The 21,797-nt window shown below is 39.3% G+C and overlaps 1 protein-coding gene across 7 annotated transcripts in view; it reads right to left on the bottom strand.

Moving 5' to 3' along the window:
• Nlgn1 (neuroligin 1) overlaps window positions 1–21,797 on the bottom strand; it is an 845,315-nt gene that overhangs the window by 680,262 nt on the left and 143,256 nt on the right. For 2 of the 7 annotated variants that reach the window (XM_013016181.1, XM_013016182.1), the window contains exons 1-2: window positions 3,016–3,029; window positions 209–546 (exon numbers count right to left, since the gene is read on the bottom strand). In XM_013016181.1, coding sequence (XP_012871635.1) covers window positions 209–314 — 106 coding nt within the window. In that variant the 5' untranslated portion in view covers window positions 315–546; window positions 3,016–3,029. Of the gene's footprint in view, window positions 1–208; window positions 1,022–3,015; window positions 3,030–20,484; window positions 20,602–21,797 lie in introns of those variants that run through there. The other 5 variants (XM_013016177.1, XM_013016178.1, XM_013016176.1 and 2 more) reach the window with 4 other exon arrangements.

The following is a 21,797-nucleotide window of genomic DNA, read 5'->3' as shown; positions in this document are numbered from 1 at the left end:
TACAGGAAAGAAAGAGGGGGAAAAGAAAAGAAAAGAACAGGTACACCAATACACATAAACCAAAAAAGCAGCATGCACGCATGTAAAATATGTCTACATGCCAACAGGAAAAGCCATGCACACTACCAGTACACATGAATTAATATTGTTAGAACTCAGGATAGACAAAAATAAATAGATCTTCCTGTTTTGTCTGCAGTAAACTCACCATCCTCAGTCGGGACATAGATGTTTAAGTAGAGGCAGTCTTCACTCTGGTCCTGTACATAAGATGAAACCACATCCAGGTTATTGGTAAACCATACAGGGAGCATGACTTCCGGCAACCTGCCATCGATGATATTCTGAGGACACACAGGAGCAAACTGAGTGGCATTCCTGATATCTGACCAGGGAGAGGGCGGTTCCGGAGGTTGAAAACGATGTTCTCCTGTTGGTGGGGCTGCATATGGAACTCCAAGAAACTGAATAACAGGCCCCAAAATTTCATTATTGAGTTCTTTCTTAATTCCTCTGAGCTTTCCAAAATTGGTTGTCACCAGTGGATCCACGTCATCCAATTTTTGTGACAGTACATGCGCAGTCTGAAGCCAACATCCCAGAAGACAGAGAGTCAAGGAAGCCCCCAATCCCCTGTGTACCAAGCCTGCCATCATGGCTCTCCAAACGTAATTTGGCCACGTGCATCTGAGCAGCGCCATGATGCCACATCGGTTGTCTAGTTGTCTGGTTTCAGTGAAGCCAATGTGTTTATATCCACTTGAGAAAGACCATAGATGGGTAGAATCAGCCTCTGATTTCTCAAAGGTGCACTTGTCAAGAAAAGCTCAGAATTCTCTTCATGCAGCAAGTAGCTCTCATTGATTCCCCATGTATACAAGCAGCATCTTCAATCATCACTCTTTATCAGACCATATCCTATTGACCATTCTGTTTCCCATAGTTGCAGTGTGGGGAGAGTGGCCATTGACTGTAGATTTCCCTCTTATAAATTAAATCCAGTTAGCTGTGGGTCTATATCCTAGAGAAAAATAAGAATAAATCATTAGCCTGAGCAAGGGAGAATAGACAGAGTGATAACTAGATATTTTACAAGCTATAGAAATACATTAATAGTGGCTAGAGTGAGGTAAGTTGAATACTACCATGGGAAAAATTATGGTTTGATGTGAGATGACAGGTGAAATACTTGATCATTAGATTGTTGAGAAACTTGCCTGCTGACTTTACACACACTTAAGTGGAAGCAGGCCTTGTCAAAATACACTGTTTCAGGAGCATTTCACAGTAAAGTATTTTTACAATATTGAAGGTTAGGTGTGAAATTTCTCTTTTATTGATTGTTCAATCACTTCGAGTAACTACAGAATTAATCAACTCACATACTCAGAATTAGAATCCAATAGAAGAAAACCATGTTTAAGAAATATATTGGGCAGGGTGCTGGTGGCTCATGCCTGTAATCTTAGTCACTCAAGAGACAGATCTGAAGACCATGATTCAAAGCCAGCCTAGGCAGAAAAGTCCATGAGAGTTAACTAGTATGTGTGGGACAAATACAAACGGTCAAAAGCTATGTACATATGACCAGATAGGATGAATTTAAGCGAAATGAACTCCAAGATAGGGACACAAGTGAATTTTTCTTTCTTGCTAGTGTTTCTAATGTAGTTATAATGTACTATGTGATTTTTTTTGTTGCTTTGTATGTTCCTCCCCCACGGTATAACCCCTGTTTTCACTGTATTTGATGTCAGTATAATTTGGGGAGGGGAAGGGAAAAAAAACAAAATGTTTAAATAGGGATACAGGTTGACCCATTGTAACAATGAGATATACAAGACACTATGCTGAAAACTGAACTTTACAATTTAGGGTGATGGGGATGGTTGTGGAGGTGGGAGGGAAGGGATGGTAGGAGAAAAAAAAGGAGGAGGCAACAATGCTTGATAAGAAATATACTCATTACTTTGCTCATGTAACTGTAACCCCTCTGTACAGAATTTTCACAATAAAAAACTTAAAAAAAAAGAAAAGTCCATGAGACTCTGATCTCCAATTAACCAGCAAAAAACTGGAAGGGACATATGGCTCAAGTGGCAGAGTGCCTGCCAGCTTTGAGTGGAAAAATCAAGTTAGAGTGTGTGTGAGACACTGAGTTCAAACCTCCCTACCAGTGCAAAAAATAAGGTAGTATATTAATGTGATAATTATATTAATTGGATGATTATATATATTTATAGTAAATATATATAAAGAACCAAAAATAGTAGGTTCTAATTCCATTTTTATAGAAAAGCAAAAAATTAAAAACAACTGAGAGAAACGAAATGTAAGGTTTCCTTGGAGTATGGATATAACTGATGAGTAGAAGCTATATCATATATTTCTTTTTTATTCATTACAAATTCCTAAGAAGCAACAGAGAGAGGGGGGCATCAAATAGAAGTATTAAGAGAGGAAGAATTTGGCATCATTTTTGGCAGGATGAATTTTTTAACCATTTAGATATATATTTTAGTTTGCCATAAATTTGCACTATGTAAATGAATTTCTGAGTCAGAGTTAATATGTTTTACATTATGGATTTTGTTCTCACTATCTGCTAGAGATTAAAAGAAAAGAATGTAAAAAAGAAAAGAAGAGTGTGATCATTTATAAACACAACCATACTAATTGTAGCATCTTGCTTATTAACATTAATCAAGTATCAAACATTATTTATCCAGTTCCACTTAAAATGCACCGGAATAAACTGTATTATTCAGTGTGATGCAATTCACAGGATAATCTTACACCAACTGCCAAATAGCATGCAGCTCAAAAAAATTGGTCTTTTCTTGTTCCAAGCAACCCTTTAAAGTGCTTACTTTGAAAATAATAATGTTGATTTGTATTAGAGATGGCTCGGTCCTGTCACATTATGAGAAGATTCCTGGAGAAGCACTAGTCTAGCAGTGAGACAGCCTTGACTTTGGGTTATTGAAAAGGAGATTGAAAAAACTATTTAGGGCAGCAGGAGATTTGGTGCTGGCCTGGTGTTCCTTCAGCTCTGAGCAATCCATCCCAGAAGAAATAAGGAGATAAATGTCTTTCTTCAAGAGCACTTCAGTCGGTATTAATTCTCATGCTTGTGCTATGAAAGCACATTAATGCACCAAAGAAGATTAGGCCCCTCCCCCTCATGTCCAGAACCCCAGCATAGAGCATTCTGCTACACAAGCCCATTCCTAGTGGGTAGAGCATCGTTATTCTTGTGCACATTTCTGGTGGACATGTGCAGGCCTGCATCTTTCCTGTTCAGCTTTTGAGGATTAGAAAGTATTCTAGCATCTTAAGCAGAGATGCTCTTGTGAAGCACAAACCTGTACGTCATTATTTCTCACTGAGCTGAATTTTCACTTATAATGATTTCCCAAAGTCCTTCACAAAATTGGAACCTCATTTAAAATAGTAATATTAATAATTAATAATATGCCACTGTTTAATTATTACTTAAATAACATTCTTATTTTTACTCACAAACCCTTAACTATATTGAAAGGCCCCAAGCTTTTACTGATTTTTAACCCAAATTGGGCAAAATTATATTTTGCCATGCATAATGAATATCCAATCTTAATGACTATAGCTCATAAGACCATCAAATTATCCCACTTTACACACACACACACACACACACACACACACAAAATCAGCTTGTCCAGATGTCATTCTTAAAACTATCATGCAAGTTTAACATAAAAATGTTAAAAATTAAGCTAATAATTTAAAATAAAGACAAGTCAGGTTTGTTGAGAAGCCCTCAGATTAAATTCTGCTTCATATATATATATATATATATATATATATATATATCATAACCTTGGATGCACTTACATTTCATTGAAAACAATCCTCTACAGAGGTTTGAGAGTTGTGCCCTGTTTACTTCTGGTGAATTGAGTATGGAGGAGGTAAAAGAGAGACCCCTGGAACTTGATGGTGATCTTTAACTGACGCTACTCAATTTATCAAAGTTTCTTATTATTCACAGTAGATACGTAACAATCAAGTTTTGCTCCTAGAGAAAGTGTGTATGTGTGTGTGTGTGTGTACATGTGTGAGCTGGATAGATATCCACATTTACATGTGCAAGTATCCACATACATGTGTATTCATGTATCTCACATGGATTTTAGATTACAATCCTGAGCATTTTTTTAAAAAGTCATCCTTCCCACAATCCTTCCATTGTGTATATGTACCATATTTTCTGGATCCATTCATCAAAAAATCATATTAATTGAAGTAAATCAGGCACAGAGAGGCAAAGGACTCATGCTTTCTTGCACATGTGAAAGCTAGACCTAATTTATAAATGTACAAGTAAACACATATCAGGTTGCACCCAAGTGCACATAACTATATGTGAACTATGATATTTGCAGATGAGAATTCCAACATTGTCATTTCTTAGAAAAACTCACAGTCTAACAAAATGAATCCAAGGAAACATACTTGAACAGTGAGGGGGAATGATTCAAGGAAGAGGGATAAACAAATGAAGTGAGGAAGTGGAGAAGAATGTAGTCATAATAATCAATATATATCCTGTTAAATTAATTGGCTTGGGGGTGATGAGGGAGAATGATTGAAGAGGTAACATTGGTCAAGATGCATTCTACTTATACGCTGGTTTGTTAAATGGCAACTCCTTTGTATAATTGCTTAAAGATAATAAAAATCTGATTTAAAACTCATCATACTTGATTCTATTTTCTTTGTTTTACAGAAGAACAAAACAAAAATTCAGAAGTGTTAAGTGCCAGAGCCAACCCACTAGCAGGTGCTGCATTTGGCACTGAAACCTTCCAACTGGTCCTAGAGCAGAGCTCCTGTCTCTGCATTGTGCTGCTTCACCACCTTCCTCCTATGTTCCTAGAGCTGAGTCAAGAATAGACAATGTAGCCTGGCACAGGTGTCTCATGCCTGTGGTCCTAACTATTCTGGAGGCTGAGAGCTAAGGATCACAGTTCAAAGCCAGACTGGGCAGGAAAGTCCCTGAGATGTTTATGTCTAATTACCCACCAGAAATCAAAGTGGTAAGGGGCGTTGTAGCTCAAGTGGTATAGCACTAGCCTTGAGCTGAAGAGCTGAAGGACAGCTCTCAGGCCCAGAGTTCAAGCCCCACGACCAACAAAAAAAAACACACAAACAAACAGAAATCAAAGTGGTAGAGCACTATCCTTGAGCAAAAAAGGTCAGGGACAGGGTTCAGGTCCCCAGTTCAAGCCCCATAGCTGACAAATAATAATAATGATGATAATAATAATACAGGATGTATTATTATTACTCAGCGTCTTTGCTGCTTTGCACATGTCTATGGAATGACTGAAAAAAATACTGATGATTCATTTTAGTTGTCCAGATACATTTTATTACTAGGAATATTTGCAAATATAGACATCAAGAAAACTGTATCACTTACATACCATGCTGCACCAGAATCAACTCCAAATAAATCAAAGACCTCAAGGTAAGAGCAGATACCCTGAAAATATTACAGGAAGGAATAGGGGAAACACTAGGGCTCCTTGGCACAGGGATAAAATAAATAAATATCCAGAAACACAACAAATCAAAGAAAAGCTGGGCAAAAGGGATTGCATTAAACTGCAGAGCTTCTGCATGGCAAAAGACACAGCTAGTCAGATCAATAGAAAGCCGACAGACTGGGAGAGGATATTCACTAGCTATACAACAGACAAGGGCCTCATATCTACAATATACTTAGAACTCAAAAAATTAAATCCTCAGGGCTGGGAAGGTGGCTCAGTGGTAGAGCGCTTGCCTTGCATGCCTGAGGCCTTGGGTTCGATTCCCAGCACCACATAAGAAAAAGAAAAAAGCCAGAAGTGGCGCTGTGGCTCAAGTGGTAAAGCGCTAGCCTTGAGCTGAAGAGCTGAGAGACAGCGCCCAGGCCCAGAGTTCAGGCCCCACGACCGGACCCAAAAAAAAAAAATTAAATCCTCCAAAAACAAATCCTCAAAGAAACAACCACTCCATTAATAAGAGGGCTAAAAAACTAAAGAGATTTCTTTGGAAAGAAAATAGGAATGACCAATAGACACATGAATATCTCTGACCATTTAAAAAATGAAAATCAAAGCAACATTGAGATTCCACCTCACCCTAGTTAGAATGGCCATTACTAAGAAAACAGATAATAACAGAGGCTGGAAGGGATGTGGTCAAAAGGGAATGCTGCTACTCTGTTGGTGGGAATGTAACCTGGTTCAACTAATCTGGAAAGCAGTATGGAGGTTCATCAAACAACTAAATATATTCCTATGATCCAGCAATCCCACTTCTGGGAATTTACCCAAATGACCACAAACAAGGCCACACTAAAGCCACCAGGACAACTATGTTCATTGCAGCATTATTCACCATTACTAAGATACAGAACTTACGTAGATGCCCTTCAGTATATGAGTGGATCAAGAAAATGTGGTATATATGCATAATGGAATTCTATCCTTCCCTCAGAAAGAATTGCATTATCCCATTTGTAAGGAAATGGAAAGACTTGGAAAAAATCATATTAAATGAGTAAGCCAGACCCAAAGAGACATAGGTCCCATGTTTTCCCTCATTTGTAATAATTAGTATATGTCTAGGATAGTCCTAGCAGAGGATTGCAATATCCTTATAGCTACATATATATGATCATACCAAAATAAAACTAATGCTAGTCAAAATGAACTCCAACGTATTGAAATAAGAGGGTTTTTTATGTCTTGTTTTTGTTTTTGTTTTTTTTTGGGGGGGGTCCAGTCATGGGGCTTGAACTCTGGGCCTGGATGCTGTCCCTGTACTCTTCAGCTCAAGACTAGTGCTCTACCACTTGAGCCACAGGGCCACTTCTGGCTTTTTTTTTCTTTTTGCTTATGTGGTGCTGGGGAATCGAACCCAGAGCCTCATGCATGCAAGGCAAGCGCTCTACCACTGAGCCACCTTCCTAGCCCAAGAAGGTATTTTTTTAAATGTATTGTGTGGAGTTATGTCTTTTTTCATTCCTTTTTTCACCTTTGGTTTATCCCCTATTGTCACTGGTTTTGATTTTGGTACCTTATGTCTTGTATATACATTTATCTGAGTTGAGGAAGGGAAGGGAATAACAAAATGGTGAGACAAAGGACAAAGCATGAACCAAGGCAACAATGATACTCACAAGACACTATTGGAAATGAACTTTGCAAATTGCAGGGGAAGGGTGTCAGGGGGGAAGGGAAAGTGGGAGAAAATAAGGGAGAGTATAACAAACAGTAACCCCTCTGTATATCACCTTTACAATAAAATAAAATATATTTAAAAAAAAAAAAGAAAACTGTGGGTCGACTGTGTTAACTTAAAGGACCTATTGGACTTTGTGAGTTGTTTTGGAGTTTGGACAAAAGCAGTCTGTCTACCAACAGTGCTTAGCAATAATAATAGGGTTTGGGAGTGGTAATTAAAGAGACAATTAGATTTAATACTGTTTCAGTGGTTATGGTGGTCCCAATGACCACAGCTACCTTAAAGCTGGAACATTTCCATGTGACCAGCTCACTCTAAGAGAACCAGAGCACCAGCAGATTACAACTTCCTGCGTGAAGGCGTTTTATATACTCATGGTGGTTAAGACCTAGAGGCAAAGAATGCCCTGCGTGATCCAGTGGGAGAATAACAGAAAATCTGCCACTGAGGTTTGTGATTCGACGTGCCTGGTTTGTGATTCGACGTGCCTGTTTCTCTTGGTGTTCCTGTGTTGGACTGCTTGTGATAAAATTGTATAATGAGCACCGATGGAGTCCCTCTGTCTGCACTCAGACACTTAAAGTAACTAGTACTTAGCTAGGTCCTTGAGTAAGGATTTTAAAAAGGATTGACTAAATAAGTGAATGCAATCTTCTAAAATGCTGGCTTTTGAAAGAAGAGCCATGTCTGCCTCCAACATGTGGATTAGGAGACTTCCAACTGAGCAAACCATGAGATGACCCTTAGAGACTGAAGGTAATTTGAGTAAATGGAGATGGACATACCCCAGGGAGAATGTGGAGAATGTGAGGTACACACTGCAATGTCCACATTCCCTGTGAGTTGCTCACACATTCTCATAACTAGTCCATGCCAGGGCACAGAGTTCGGGCCCTGCTTCCCTGCATCTCAACCCTGAGTGGCCACCCACCTCCAAAAGGCCCACAGAAATGGACAGACAAGGAACTGATGGACATTCCCTCATGCCAGTAAAGTGGTATTCCAAATGGCACCATCCTATCCCTCAAAACCTTCTTCTTCTGCCCCCCAAACAGAATGTATGGCAGAAAGAAAGAAAATGACTCGTTTGAGGAGGCCACAGCCTCGTTTGGCTGGAACACAGAGTCAAATGAGGATGAGTGCTGGAAGCGGCTGAAAGGCAGGCTGGAGCCAAATCAAGCAAGCCCTTCATTAACAGACTAAAGTGTTTGGATTGTATTCATTGATGATGAGAAGCCATTAAACATCTCTATCAAGGGAAGAGAATTATCAAATGTCTTCAAATGAAAATTAAACAGGCAATATTTTGGAGCAGAGTGTCCATGACCCCACCCCAAAGCCACTGGCTGAGGTAAGAAAAAAAAATGTTTGAATTTGTGTATTCCAGCAAAGACAAACAAAGATCAAGGCATTAATCTCTGCCACCATGGACATGTGATTTAAACAGCAGCCATTTTCATAGGATTATGTGGTAAATAAGGCATTGGAGTTGTCTGAAAGGTAGATGATTCTATAGTATCAATAGTGGCAGTTCATTATTAATAATAATCATATTCAGTAGATAGTGTTTGCATCACTGGATAGAGTTTTAGAGAGAGAGAGAGATCATTATTGACAATAATCATATTCAGTAGATAGTGTTTGCATCACTGGATAAAGTTTTAGAGAGAGAGAGACAGAGAGAGACACACAAAGAGAGAGAATCTGCTTTACCCAAACATAAATTGCATTATTACAAAAATATAAGAACTGTAGGCTTAGTGAATGGATTGGTCAGGCAGGAGAAAGCAGAAACAAGTTTAGTTTAATATTAAGTATTAGCTGCATTCATCCATTTATTTGCTATGACAATGGTAATGAAGACAACTAGTGCTTGGATCATCACATACTTACCACGTCTTGTCTAAAAGACTTTATGTGTTTGGGGGTATTCAGTCCTCACACTAGATGTACAAGCTACGTATCCTTATTTGAGATGAGGAAAATGAAGGTTTAGTTGGTTCTAACATTCCCAGGGCCACAGATCCAAGAAAAGACAGATTTAAGAAACAGATCCAGGCTGCCTCTCTCCAAACACACGCCCTGCACAGTTATGATACAGGACATTTTGCTTTGCACCCCATTGAGATCAATTCAATGAAGCCATATGCTTACTGAGGTTGACGATCTGAGGACTGCAGAACACACAGGACATCAACAGGAGGAAAATAAAAAAAGGATGCTGATCAGCGTGCTGGGGTTAATTAATAGGCATAATTTGCAGCAGCTCCAAGCAGTATGGGATTGGAACTTTTTCCAACAATATTCTATAGCCTGGGGCAGAACATAAGTGATAAATTCAGGAGTAGGGATGATCATAACCAAGGTAAGAATGGTAGAACAAGAGGCAAAGATTAGATAAAATTTAAATATTGAGGAGATTAATTCATCTGAATGTAGAAGTAAGCTGTGTACCTTAGAGTAAGAGTATGAATATAAAGATTGAAGAATGAATGAATTCAATTTATGAAGTAAGGTTTACAAGGGATATATGTCAAGATGGAATATCCAAGTTCAAGACCCTGATTACAGAGAAGAATACTACAGCCAATCTGGAGGCCATGTGGATTTTCAGCTACTAAAGCCATTGGTGATAGGTATATTTGTCCATGGCCAGCATTAAGATAACTGACAAACCCAGCCCTGGCAACACATACCAGTAACCCTAGCTAGTCAGGAAGCTGAGCTCTGAGGATCATAGTTCAAAGCCAGCCCAGGCAAGATAGTTCCTAAGACTCTTATCTCCAATTAATCAGCAAAAAGCTGGAAGTGGACATGTGGCTTAAGCAGTATGGCACTAACCCTGAATGAAAAAGCTAATAGATGGTCACTGTGCCAAATTTAAGCCCAGTGCTGGCACAAAGATAAACAAATAAATACTGAAAAATAACAAGCAATAAATGAGCCTGCACAAAGACTAAACATGGTCCTAACTGTATTATCACATTTAATTGTCACCAAGTACCTCTAGGTAGAGATCATTATCATCTCCTTGAAACATATAATTAAATTCAGCTCAGAAATACAAAGCCACTGAAATATTCTCCAGTAAAATATAAGTAACAGTTTGTGGATACAGCCAGCTCAACTCACCAAAGGAGATAAAAAGAATTAACTGCTCTGAAGATAAACCTCTCTTCCATCTCACTTTTGCCCAGAGCATCCTTATGGAAGAAAAGGTGGACAAGGCTCACAAGTTTCCTAGAGTTTACAATCTATTCTCCCTTCTTCCTATACCCTAAGTGGTTCTATTTGCTCCCGTTTCCCCTAGGCTACCTTCATCCTAAATGTACTTTCTCCACTGATGAAAGAAAACAACAGAGAAAAATGTTAAGGGGGGAAAAAAGAAAACGAAACCTCCACAGTAACAGGAGAAACAATTTACCAACAACATATTTTAAAGAGGAAGAAAGAATACAACTTATGTACGTAGCAGAGTTTAAATCTGTTAGCAAGCTATCTTTATGAATAAACAATGCAAGGAAACCTGTTCATAGCTAGGGAAGAGAGCATGCACAAGGCAGTCGTCAGGCTTGTTGTCCCTGAGCTTTTTCTGCTCAAGGCCGAGGTTCTATCGAGCCACAGCTCTACTTCCATCTTAATGTTAGTTAATTGGATGTAAGAGTTTCATTGAGTTTCAGAACAACGTTGATCCTCAGATTTCAGCCTCCTGAGTAGCTAGGATTACAGGTATGAGTCACCAGGTACCAGCTGGAACTGATGATTCCAGAACAATAGGTTACATTGTAGATCCTCTGAACATATTTCTCAAATGAATGATCCATCAATTCATTCTTTTTCATCATGTAACACAGCTCTGATTTTCTTTATCCCTCTGAGGATTACACTTGCAACAGGATGGGGTAAAACAGAATAGGTGGAAACAAATAGAAGTACAATCCACATTCCTTATCCTACAGAGGTTTGGAGGGATGGTCATATAGACTGGGGACTAATTCACTATTGTTTGGTAGGAAACAAAATGGAATTAAAAACATGCTACAGTAGCTTTTCTGACCACACAGGAAAAGAGCTGGCATGAGACCATTCCTTTCCATGTTGCCCAACTGATTCCACTAACCAGAAATTATTGGTGAAATACTGAAAAGTTTCCAGTTTGCTGCTTCTTTACTTGAGGGGCTAAAAGTTGAAGAAAGCCATGGGTGCAGGTGTCTCATGCTTGTATTCCCAGCAACTCAGGAGACTGAGATCTGAGGATAGCAATTGGAAGCAGTTGGGGCAGAAAATCCATGGTATTTTTATCTCCAATTAACCAACCAATAAACTAGAAGTAGAGCAGTGGCTCAATTAGTAGAGTGCTAGCCTAGCTAGCACTAGCCTAGTGCTAGCTAGGGGACAGTGCCTGGGACCAGCATTGCCACATAATAAGTAAGTAAATAAATATGTAAATAAATAAGTAAATAAATAAATGTAGTCACATGCATACATGTACAAACATATTAACTAAAGTATGGTGTATGCTGAGCAACTTAACAAAATGAATACTGGGAAGCTTGAACTTGTGTTGTCAGAGGGTGGTGGTCAAGGGTTGGGGGTAGATAAATGGATATGAATGTTCAATATACATATGTGAAAAAAGCAACTTGGTAAATTGAGGGGATGTGTGAGATTGGGAGAGATGGAAGAATATGATGCAAGGCATGATGTTGATCTATATAGAGCCCTGTGATCCAGAACTTTCACTCCTAGGCATTTAAACCTAAACCTAGCAGCACCAAGTTCATTACAGTAGTATTTACCATAGCCAAAATATGGAATCAGCCAGATGCCTCTCAGTGGATGAATGGACCAAGAAAATGTGGTAAGTATACACAATGGAATTCTACTCCATCAGAAATAATGGTATTTTGCCATTCATAAGGAAATGTAAAGACTTAGAAAGAATTTTATTAAGTGAAGTAAGCCAGACCCAGAGAAAGATAGGTTTCATTGTTTCCTTCATTTGTGGTAGCTAGAAGGTGCTTATAAATTTATAAGTATGGTAAACACCATGGATAAAAAAAAAGAATACACTAACACATAGTAAATTATACAGGACTCCAGGCATTCACACACAGGAAGATCAAAAGAGGATATTCTTCCAAGAGGAACAAAAAGGCACAATGTCTATGTGCATATAATCATATAAAATAATATTTATTGAAATGAACTCCAAAAAATGGAAATAAGAGGGATTTTTCTTCATTGATGTTTTTGTTTTCTTTACTTTTGTTTGTTCATTTATCTGTCTTTGGGAGTGTTAACGGGAACAAAAATAGTGGGACAAAAAGTGAGCAAATGCAGCAGTGATACTCACTGGACACTATGTTGAAAATGAACTATACAACATCTAGGTGAAGATGGGAGAGAAAAACAGACAGAATGAGGGAAGGGGTGACATTGTCCAAAAAGAAATACACTCTAGGGCTGGGAAGGTGGCTCAGTGGTAGAGTGCTTGCCTTGCAAGCATGAGGCCCTGGGTTCGATTCCTCAGCACCACATAAGCAAAAAGAAAAAAGCCAGAAGTGGTGCTGTGGCTCAAGTGGTAGAGTGCTAGCCTTGAGCTGAAGAGCTGAGGGACAGCGCCCAGGCCCAGAGTTCAGGCCCCACGACCAGACCCCCCCAAAAAAAAAAAAAGAAAAAGAAATACACTCTATATCTAACTTACGTAACTGCACCCTCTCTGGACCTCACGTTTATAATAACATGACTTTGAAAAAAAGAAAATATATTGTACTCACAAACTGGCTTGTTAAAACAAAACACCTTTGTGTAACTACTTAATTATAATAAAAATAAATAATTTCTAAAAGTCTAGGAGACAGAAAGCTTCTCTTTTAAAAATGTCATGGGAAACCAATTAATGTATATGTAAAATATGTAAAATACTACAGGACATGTTTTTAAAACCAATTGGTGACCCTATGATCTGGCAGAAGAAAATGAATAATGACTCAAGAGTTCAGGAGAAACACCCAGGTAGAGCTGATTACTTCCCTTGATATTAAATTGATGATTTTGTCTTCAAAGGGCCACCATTGGGTCACAAGTCATTGCTTCCAGAAACAACTTAATTATGCCTGCCAGTATCTTTATAGAGAAGCTAATACAACCGAAGCAGTGTTACATACTCAATTCATTCTTTAAGCTTTTTGTTTTTACTACATGGCCAGTGCCCGAGAAGAGTAGAGAAGTACCATTCCTGGTGCCCTGTTTAATTAAAGTTCCCCTTTTAAAAGTTCCCTGGTCAATGGGGATCTACAACATTGGCAGAGGCAGTGTTAGCTCTCTGAGCATGGCTTTGAGCCAGGGAGTGTCTATCTTGACCCCTTGGAAGATGATTATCCAAGAGAGGGTAGTTCAACCTTTGTGCCCAGTCAGCGCCAGGTTTCTGCAGGATTTGGCAAATACTGTAGTGACGGTTGTTTGAGCAGTAACTGTCTACAGAGAACACCACCAACTCCTTTCCCACAAGCTATCAAATGGCAATAATGGTTTTCTGTCACTCCTGATCTGGCATAGAGCTCAACCATGCCACAAAGGGGAAATAACATTGCACTAACAATCTTCTTCATATATCCACCTCATTTGTTTTCCCTTTGTATTACAATGCCCATTGGACTAATAAAAATATCAGAATTCTAAACCCTGGGGCATTGATGTGAGACAACATAAATAAATCAAATATTAATAGGAATTTAACACACATGGAGTATAAGTTGGTAAATTAATTCATTAAATCACATTAAGTAATAAGGAGAGTGGATTATAAAATATGTACAAAGATGAAAAATCCCTTATATTTTAAGATATTGAAAGACTTTCAAATTCACCTTATGAGTAAAATCTCAAATTTCAGTCTGTTTTGAACCTTGCTGTCTCCTTGATCACATTTTACATGTGTACATTAGCAATTAGTAATTCCAAACTTCCTCAAGTACCACATTTTTCTCCTGGCAGAACAGAACTCTAATGGATCTTTCCATATATTGTGAGAAATAATCCTATGATATCAAGAAGTTTTCATGTAATTTCTCAAAATCAGCTGGTTGCAAAGATTATTACTAAACAGTTTCCATTAGTGTTGGTGGTTAAAATTCCATACTTTAAGTATACTACTACTTTGGGAATACTGCCTATGGCTTCAAAATATCTGTCACTTCAAATAACTATTGATTTTACGCTTTTTAAATATTCTTTAAGTAGTTGTACAATGGAGTTTTGACTCAATTTATTTATGAGTACAATGCATCTTAATCAAGTATATTTTTTAAGGAAGTTAGAACTGAAAGACTAAGTAATAGTTAAGTAAATTGGTTGCAGCTTTAGTTGCCACCTATTCTCAGTACTGAGGAGAAACACACAGAGCTTTAAGCAGACTACAGAGAAGTGCCTTGTCGCTATGGAGTTCTGTAGACTACTATGTAAAATGCTTTCTTCCTCGGCTCTAAATAATAGCATCTTCCCCACCCCTGTCTCATAATAACATAGGCATCAGAACACTTGGCACACTTTAAGAACTAACAAAACCAGTGACACTTTACCCATAAGAAAAAAGACAGATAACATTGTCACTTGTGTGTAAAGTTTTGGACAGCTAAGTACTACAGATTTAAATTAAAAATGACAGATGCACTGACTTGAAACCTAATGGTTGTTGAAGTGAGCCTTCATTCCTTTCAGAGCTAGGGTTACTACTGAATGGCTCAAGTATTATTCTTAAGTGCAAATGAAGGGACCTGCTGGTACATGCCAGAAGCAAGGGCCACCATCTTCCCAGGGAGTTCAATGTCTTATGGGGAAATCTTATACTAGTCATAAACACAAATAACTATCACATAACTATTGCTTCATTTCATTTATGCCTCTGTTGGATTTCCAAGCATACAGAGTATTCCCTATCGAAAAGTAAACACCATGACTATTTAACAAGAAAACAACCATTTTTTAATTCAATTTCCAACATTGTAATTAACCTGTCTTGTTCTCCTTAGACCGAGGATTCCATTAGATATGGCAAAAGGAGAAAAGAATCTCTACTCTTTATTTATGCCAAGCATCAGTATGAACAGTCAACCATCGCCTGTGACCAGACAAGCAGTTGCTGAGGTCATCTGAGACCTTCAGACCACTGTCTGGATTCTTTCCTATAGAAGATATCTGATATTTAGCTTAGGATAAAATATAAGAAAATGATATCTAAGGAAATACTTGCCCTATAGTCTATCTCCTCTGTGATCTGTCCCCCCACACCTACATATGCCACCACAAGCAAATAAAGAAATAAGCAAAGAGAGAAGTCTAGCTTCTAAAGTATGCAAACATTAAATAGAATTAAAAGTACACATAACTAGAGATGCAAGCACCAGCTTGTATGAAAGCACCAGCTACAGCACCTCTAAAGGGACAGCCCAGACTTCAGCATTTCACTCTAATTATAAGTATATTTAACACTTAGAAAAGTAGAGACCAGAGTTGACTCTGTAGCTTGTCACAAGGGGATTGCTATGCTATACAAAAAGTATGACTGTTGCCAAGCACCAGTGGTTCATGCCTGTAATCCAAGTTACAAAAGTGACTGAAATATGAGGATCAATGTCTGAAGTCAGTCCAGATAGAAAAGCCCATGAGTCTTTTATCTCTAATGAACAAACGGAAAGCTGGAAGTGGAGGTGTTGCTCAAGTGGTAGAATTCCAGGCATGATCAAGAACAGCCAACTGAGAGTAGCAGGTCCCAGTAGTCAGTCAGTCACAGACACACACATACACACACACACACACACACACACACACAGTGACTGGATATATAATTAAAATACTAAAATTGTTATACAAGGCAGGAGGAAGTGAGAATATTCTGAAAAAAGATCTTGTTTATTTCCTCAGCCAAATCTAAGCTGAAATCCAAACCCTCCCATGTTAAATGTACTAAATAGCTCTGATCAAAGCCCAAGACTTATTTCCTGTGATGCATCACTGTAGTTTTTGGATTTTTTACATCTGTGGCAGGAACTTAACTTGCATTTGTTCCCAAATAAATTTCATGCTCAACTTGTTTTCCTTAATTAAACTTCCTTTAGCAGTTCCTAATATGTGTATTATTAAAACTCATTAGTCCCATTCACTCTTGCCTGTCACTTTTGGCTACACATTCATATAGGGAAGGGCTTCATTGCTAGATATACGCATATATATATATATGAAGAAAATTAAATAATAAATAGGGGGACTTGAGCGTTTTATGACTGTCAGGATGAGAGAATGCCTGCAAGGCCCATCAGGTTTCCCACAAAAGAGGCATTACTGTGAAAGCTGACACGCTGACACATCTATCATCTATACAGTCTGCAAACCTGTAAAGAGGGTGTCATTGAATAGCACTGAATACCCACAGAAGAGATTATATTGCCTGTTATATCATGAATTCATATACAGTTCCCCCAAAGTTTGTCTAATCATTTCAAAGGCCAGAAATGATGTTTATTATATTTAATTTTGATCATCTTTAAGTAGTTGTACATGTTGAACACTCAATTTCACATGTGACTGTGAGCAGAATGGGCCTTGATCTATGCCACCTCTTCTATCATTCTCCTTCATCTGAACCAATCCAATCCTGTTCCGTGTTTTCCTCTGCCTTCAGTTTTAAGCAGGCCCTCATTATTTTTGAACCAGATTATGCTACAAAATCAGTGCCTGCCTGGATTTCTTTTTCTTTACTTATTTTGGACTGGAGGAAATAAGAAAGCAAAGGTAATAGCAACATATAAGCATTTGACAGCACCACCATGGCGTAGTAGCCAAGCAAAAGTAGCAGAATAACTTGGTCACCACAAATTTAAGAATTGTTCTTAGAATCTGTTGGGATTATGTTACCACTCATCATTAAGAGGTTAGCTACCTGGAGATGTTTAATCTTCTAAGAAGTAACGGAAAAGGTAACCTAGATTCATTGTGACTATTCAGTAATTTAATTTGTATTCTTCTGGGCTTTGTAAATTTGGAAATTAAAACTTCAAAATTAAAATTAACTAAAAGTGAAAACGGGAGGGGGTTATTGAGTTTTTAGTTTGGTTTGGTTTTACAGTTTTACTTCTCTACAAAGTGAAAGAAATAGAAAGTTTACCTCTTAAAACACCATACATCAAATCTGATCAAGAAAGGAAGAAAGAAAGAAAGAAAGAGAGAGAGAGAGAAAGAAAAGAAGGAAGGAAGGAAGGCAGAAAGAAAGAAAGAGAGAGAGAGAAAGAAGGGAGGGAGGGAGGAAGAAAGGAAGAAAGGAGGGAAGGAAGGAAGGAAGGAAGGAAGGAAAGAAAGAAGGAAGGAAGGAAAGAAGGAAGGAAGGAAAGGAAGGAAGGAAAATGGCTTGTCCATTTATTTGGGTTTCAATTAAGAAAATACAGTTAACTACCATCAAGTCATAGACAGATGCTGTAGCAATGTGTTAGCATTTCCTGAATATCGGGCCAGGGAGAACCATGGAAGGTTTGGAGAGATAGGGGTAACTGCCTCACAAGGCTCCACTAGAGAAAGTGTGTTGACAGTGTTTGGGGAAAAAAATAACTTCTCTCCCTCCATCCCAGTCTACCACATTTTTTTTTGTTCTTCTGATATTAAATCAAAATGGCCAGTCAAGGCCATCATGTTTCTTTGAATAACCATGGACAAAAGCATGTTTGAATAAGATAGAGCGAAATAAATTAATTTCTAAATAACGCTTGAGGTAATTTAATATCATTAGCTATACCTGTTTTTATTTATTTTTATTTTTAAAATTTTATTTTTAAATTTCAACAAGGTTTAGTGGAGTTTTGTGTATCTTCCAAATAAAAGATATCAGAGATGAGATCAAAATGTGTTCTTTTCCAATTTTATTACCAAAAGAGAAGGTAATGAGGAAAAGAAAATATCAGTTATTCTTGACAGAAAAACAAAAAACAAAACAGCCACTATAAAGCTGCATTCAGCTCAGTCTTCCACTTTAATGGTCCATTACCAACCACTGGGTTAGTAGTCCCAAAATATCAGATTCCCCTTTAAAAAAGACCTCCTTGTTCAGGTTACAATGTCTATGGCTTTCATATCAGCAGTTACATCATCTATTAGCCTAAAAAGAGGAATCTCAACTACCCACCCCCCCTTCATTATTCATTTGCTATTATCATTTAATGCTGTGTCCTAGCTGTCATTGCATGAACTTGGTCTTTGCGAAAATTGTGCTGAGTATTATTGGAGTACATATGTAAGATTAGTGGCTAGAGTAAGCCAAGACCCAGAACACTCGTTCTTTTAGTTCTAGGAACCACGTGATTTGGAGCTCTGAGGGAGAGGTGGGAGGAGGGGAGCAAGAGCTAACTTCTCAGACATCTTGAAACTAACAATTGAGCTGGTAGAAACTCTGCTTTGTGATTTCTATAACCTTTAGAAAAGCTTACACAAAGCCAGCAGGAAGAAGAAATATCTTAACTTTTCCACTTTAGAATTCCTGGGAGACAAATAAAAGTTTTATATTTGGCTATTTCATCTTCCAAACACATTTCAGAATTAGTTGGTTTTTTTTTTGGGGGGGGGGAAACATGCACACACCCATGCGGGCACACGTGTGCGTGCATGCGCGCGCACACACACACACACACACACACACATCCAGTAGAGAAGTTTGGTAATACTTCTGTTTGCTAATCAGAATGGTTGATGTATTTGCAGTTTGTGAAATTAGTGATTGTGGATGATGAGCATGCTTCGGCTGACAATGAAGAGTTGCCTTTCTGGTGAGTTCGCTGGTAACAGAGAGACTTCAATGCTCAAACCATAAATGTATCTGCATGCATTTCATAATCTGCAAACAGACACCTCTGAAAGAAAACTCCCAGTGTGTTTCTTCAGACGATTCAAATCCACAAAACACAGTGCTTTATATTTTAACAATTTTCTCTCTCAATTTTATTCCAGTGTATCTGAATGTCTGATGCTTTCAATTTTAACAATCTGGCCTTAAACAGAGAAGGGCAACTAAAATAATATATCTGAAGTGTCCATAGGTATTCAAGGGGAAATTCCATTCATCTGTTTTGCACATCTACATTAACATCTTAAACAAATCAGCCCTTTCTATCTAATTGTTCTGAAGGTACCTAGACTCCCAAAATAGGTATCAGGAAGAAATAAAACGATTTTTTGCAGATTATTCCAAAGCAACTCTTAGGTTCAATTAAAATTCCCACATTTGAATGATTCATTTTCATTACAACTGCTACCACATTTCCTTCTGCAAAGATAATCTGCTCTTGAGAACTACGAACAAGAAAAAGAGAGAGAGAGACAAAATTTTAGATGGGAAAAAATTAAAACGAAGTGCTTGAATTTAGCTTGCAGAAAAAAAAACAACAAATAAAATCAATGTGGGAAGGCGCGCGCTGGGAGCTGGGCTGGAAGGAAAGGTTGGCAGAGTGCATGCGAAATGCAGCCGGCTGCCTGGCGCAGTCGCCCATCACCAGCCTTGGCCCTGGGTAGAAAGAAGGACTGCGAGGATGCCTGGGGTTCCACCAACTCGAAGAAAGTTACCAGGGACTGTGAGGAGAGTCGGGCCAGAGATCAGCCAGACCCCCCCTTCTGCTGGCCCTCCCTCCACTGAACCCCCTCCAGTGGGATAATGACAGGGGGGTGGGGACACATGGAGGGGGCAGGAGGAAGAGGAGGAGAGGGAGGGAGAAGACGACCACAGAATACGGCCAAACCCACCCTCCCCTTGGCCATCTCATCGCCCACCACGTCCGCACCCCCCACCCCCCAGCAGTGGCCCAGACCTCCTGGCCCAGCCAGGAGCTTCTCCCCCTTTCCCCCCCCCCAGTCTCTCTCAGAGCTGGCTTTCGGGGCTCCTCGCTTTCCAGTCTGGCTGCTGGATTTCCCAACTGAGAGATATTTTTTTTTTCCAGGCAAACTTGAAAGCTTGGAGGGCTGCTCGTCTGCCCCCCCTCGAGCCCCCCGCACCCCCCCATACACGGACGCCCCCAAATCCAGGTGTCTGACGCTGGATTCCTGCTCTCCTTCTCTCTCTCTCCCCATTCCCAGGCACCGAGCGTCCGCATCGCCTTCCGCCGCGCACAGGCTCCCCGACCCCGGCGGCGCCCCCACACCTCGCCTCGGGGGAACCCCCAAACTTACCCTCGGCGAAGCCAATCCACCGAAGGAGCCCCCTCATCGCCCCCCGGGCCCCCTTCGAGTCTTGCAAGGAGACAGTTTTCTAGAACACTTCGCCGTCAGATTCCAGCCGAAATGGTCAAAGTATTTACCAGTTTCTCGATGCTTCTTTCTTTTTTTCTTTTTCAAATCTCAAGCCCACGGTGATTCTCGTTCTCGGATTCAAGATGCTGCCTCGATTATTTTTTGCATTTAATTTTATCTTTCAACAGCCGCAACCCCAGCTCCAGACACCCCCCCTCCTTCTCTCTTTCTCTCTCTCTTTCTCTCTCTCTCTTTTTCCTTATTCACCCACGGACACTTTGGAAACGTGTGGGTTGAGCCTTTTTCTCTTCCAAACGCATCCACGATCCAGAATCCTAGGGACCCCTCACCCTCATCTCCATGTAAATCCGACCATCGGGCAAGAAATAGAAATGCTCAAACCACCTTACTTCTCCATTCAGCTGCAATCAGATAATCCTATAGATTGATCTCATCCAATAGATTTATCTCCATTGGAAATTGACCTCAAAAAAACGAATTCCCAGCGCCCAGGGCCAGGAGAAGGATTTCGTAGTCCTTGTTCCGGTGACCGGAAGAATTGTGGTTTCGTTCTTCAAAAAAAAAAAATTCTTTCTGGATTCTGGGTGCACTGCTCACAAAAAATACCGAGGACCCTGGTTCTCCCCTATTAAAGGTTTCTACTCCAAGTCGGTGCAGAACCAAACGCGGTGCAAAGATACCCCTAGCGGCCGCAGGCGCTACTGCAGGCACCTCTTTTTTTTTTTTTTTTTTTCCTCCCCTAGCCCCTCTCCTCACCTCCCCCGCCCCGCCAGATAAACTAGCAGCCTGGTAGTGTCACAAGAAATCAGAGCCCAGATTAGGTCGGATAAGCTGTAACTACCTCAATAAACTGTGCTCGTTTTTCTGTTTCTTTGTTTTGAAATGAAAGAATGAAGCGCTAGATTCTCAACTCCTTAGTATTCAAAAAAAAAAAAAATTCCCTGATGGCAGAGTGAATGAAATGCCCATTTCGGGACTGTTACAGTGATCTCACAGTTAATGTATTTTTTCTTCCAGGACAACGGTATGATATATAATGAAGAGGTTTGGACTTCCTGAGATACATTTTTTTAATAGGAACATTTTTTTCCTTTAAAATAATATAAGTATGCATTTTAAACTTATGTTGTGTGTGTCTATATGCATGTGTGAGTGTGTCTGTGGGGGTACTTGTCTTGAACTCAGAGCCTGAGCACTACCCCTTAGCTTTATCACACAAGGCTGGTGCTCTA

This window comes from Dipodomys ordii, unplaced genomic scaffold (genome assembly GCF_000151885.1).
Source record: "Dipodomys ordii isolate 6190 unplaced genomic scaffold, Dord_2.0 Scaffold30, whole genome shotgun sequence".
NCBI lineage: Eukaryota > Metazoa > Chordata > Mammalia > Rodentia > Heteromyidae > Dipodomys > Dipodomys ordii.
The sequence above is the reverse complement of the archived record's forward strand: the minus strand, read 5'-3'. Positions and strand labels throughout refer to the sequence as shown.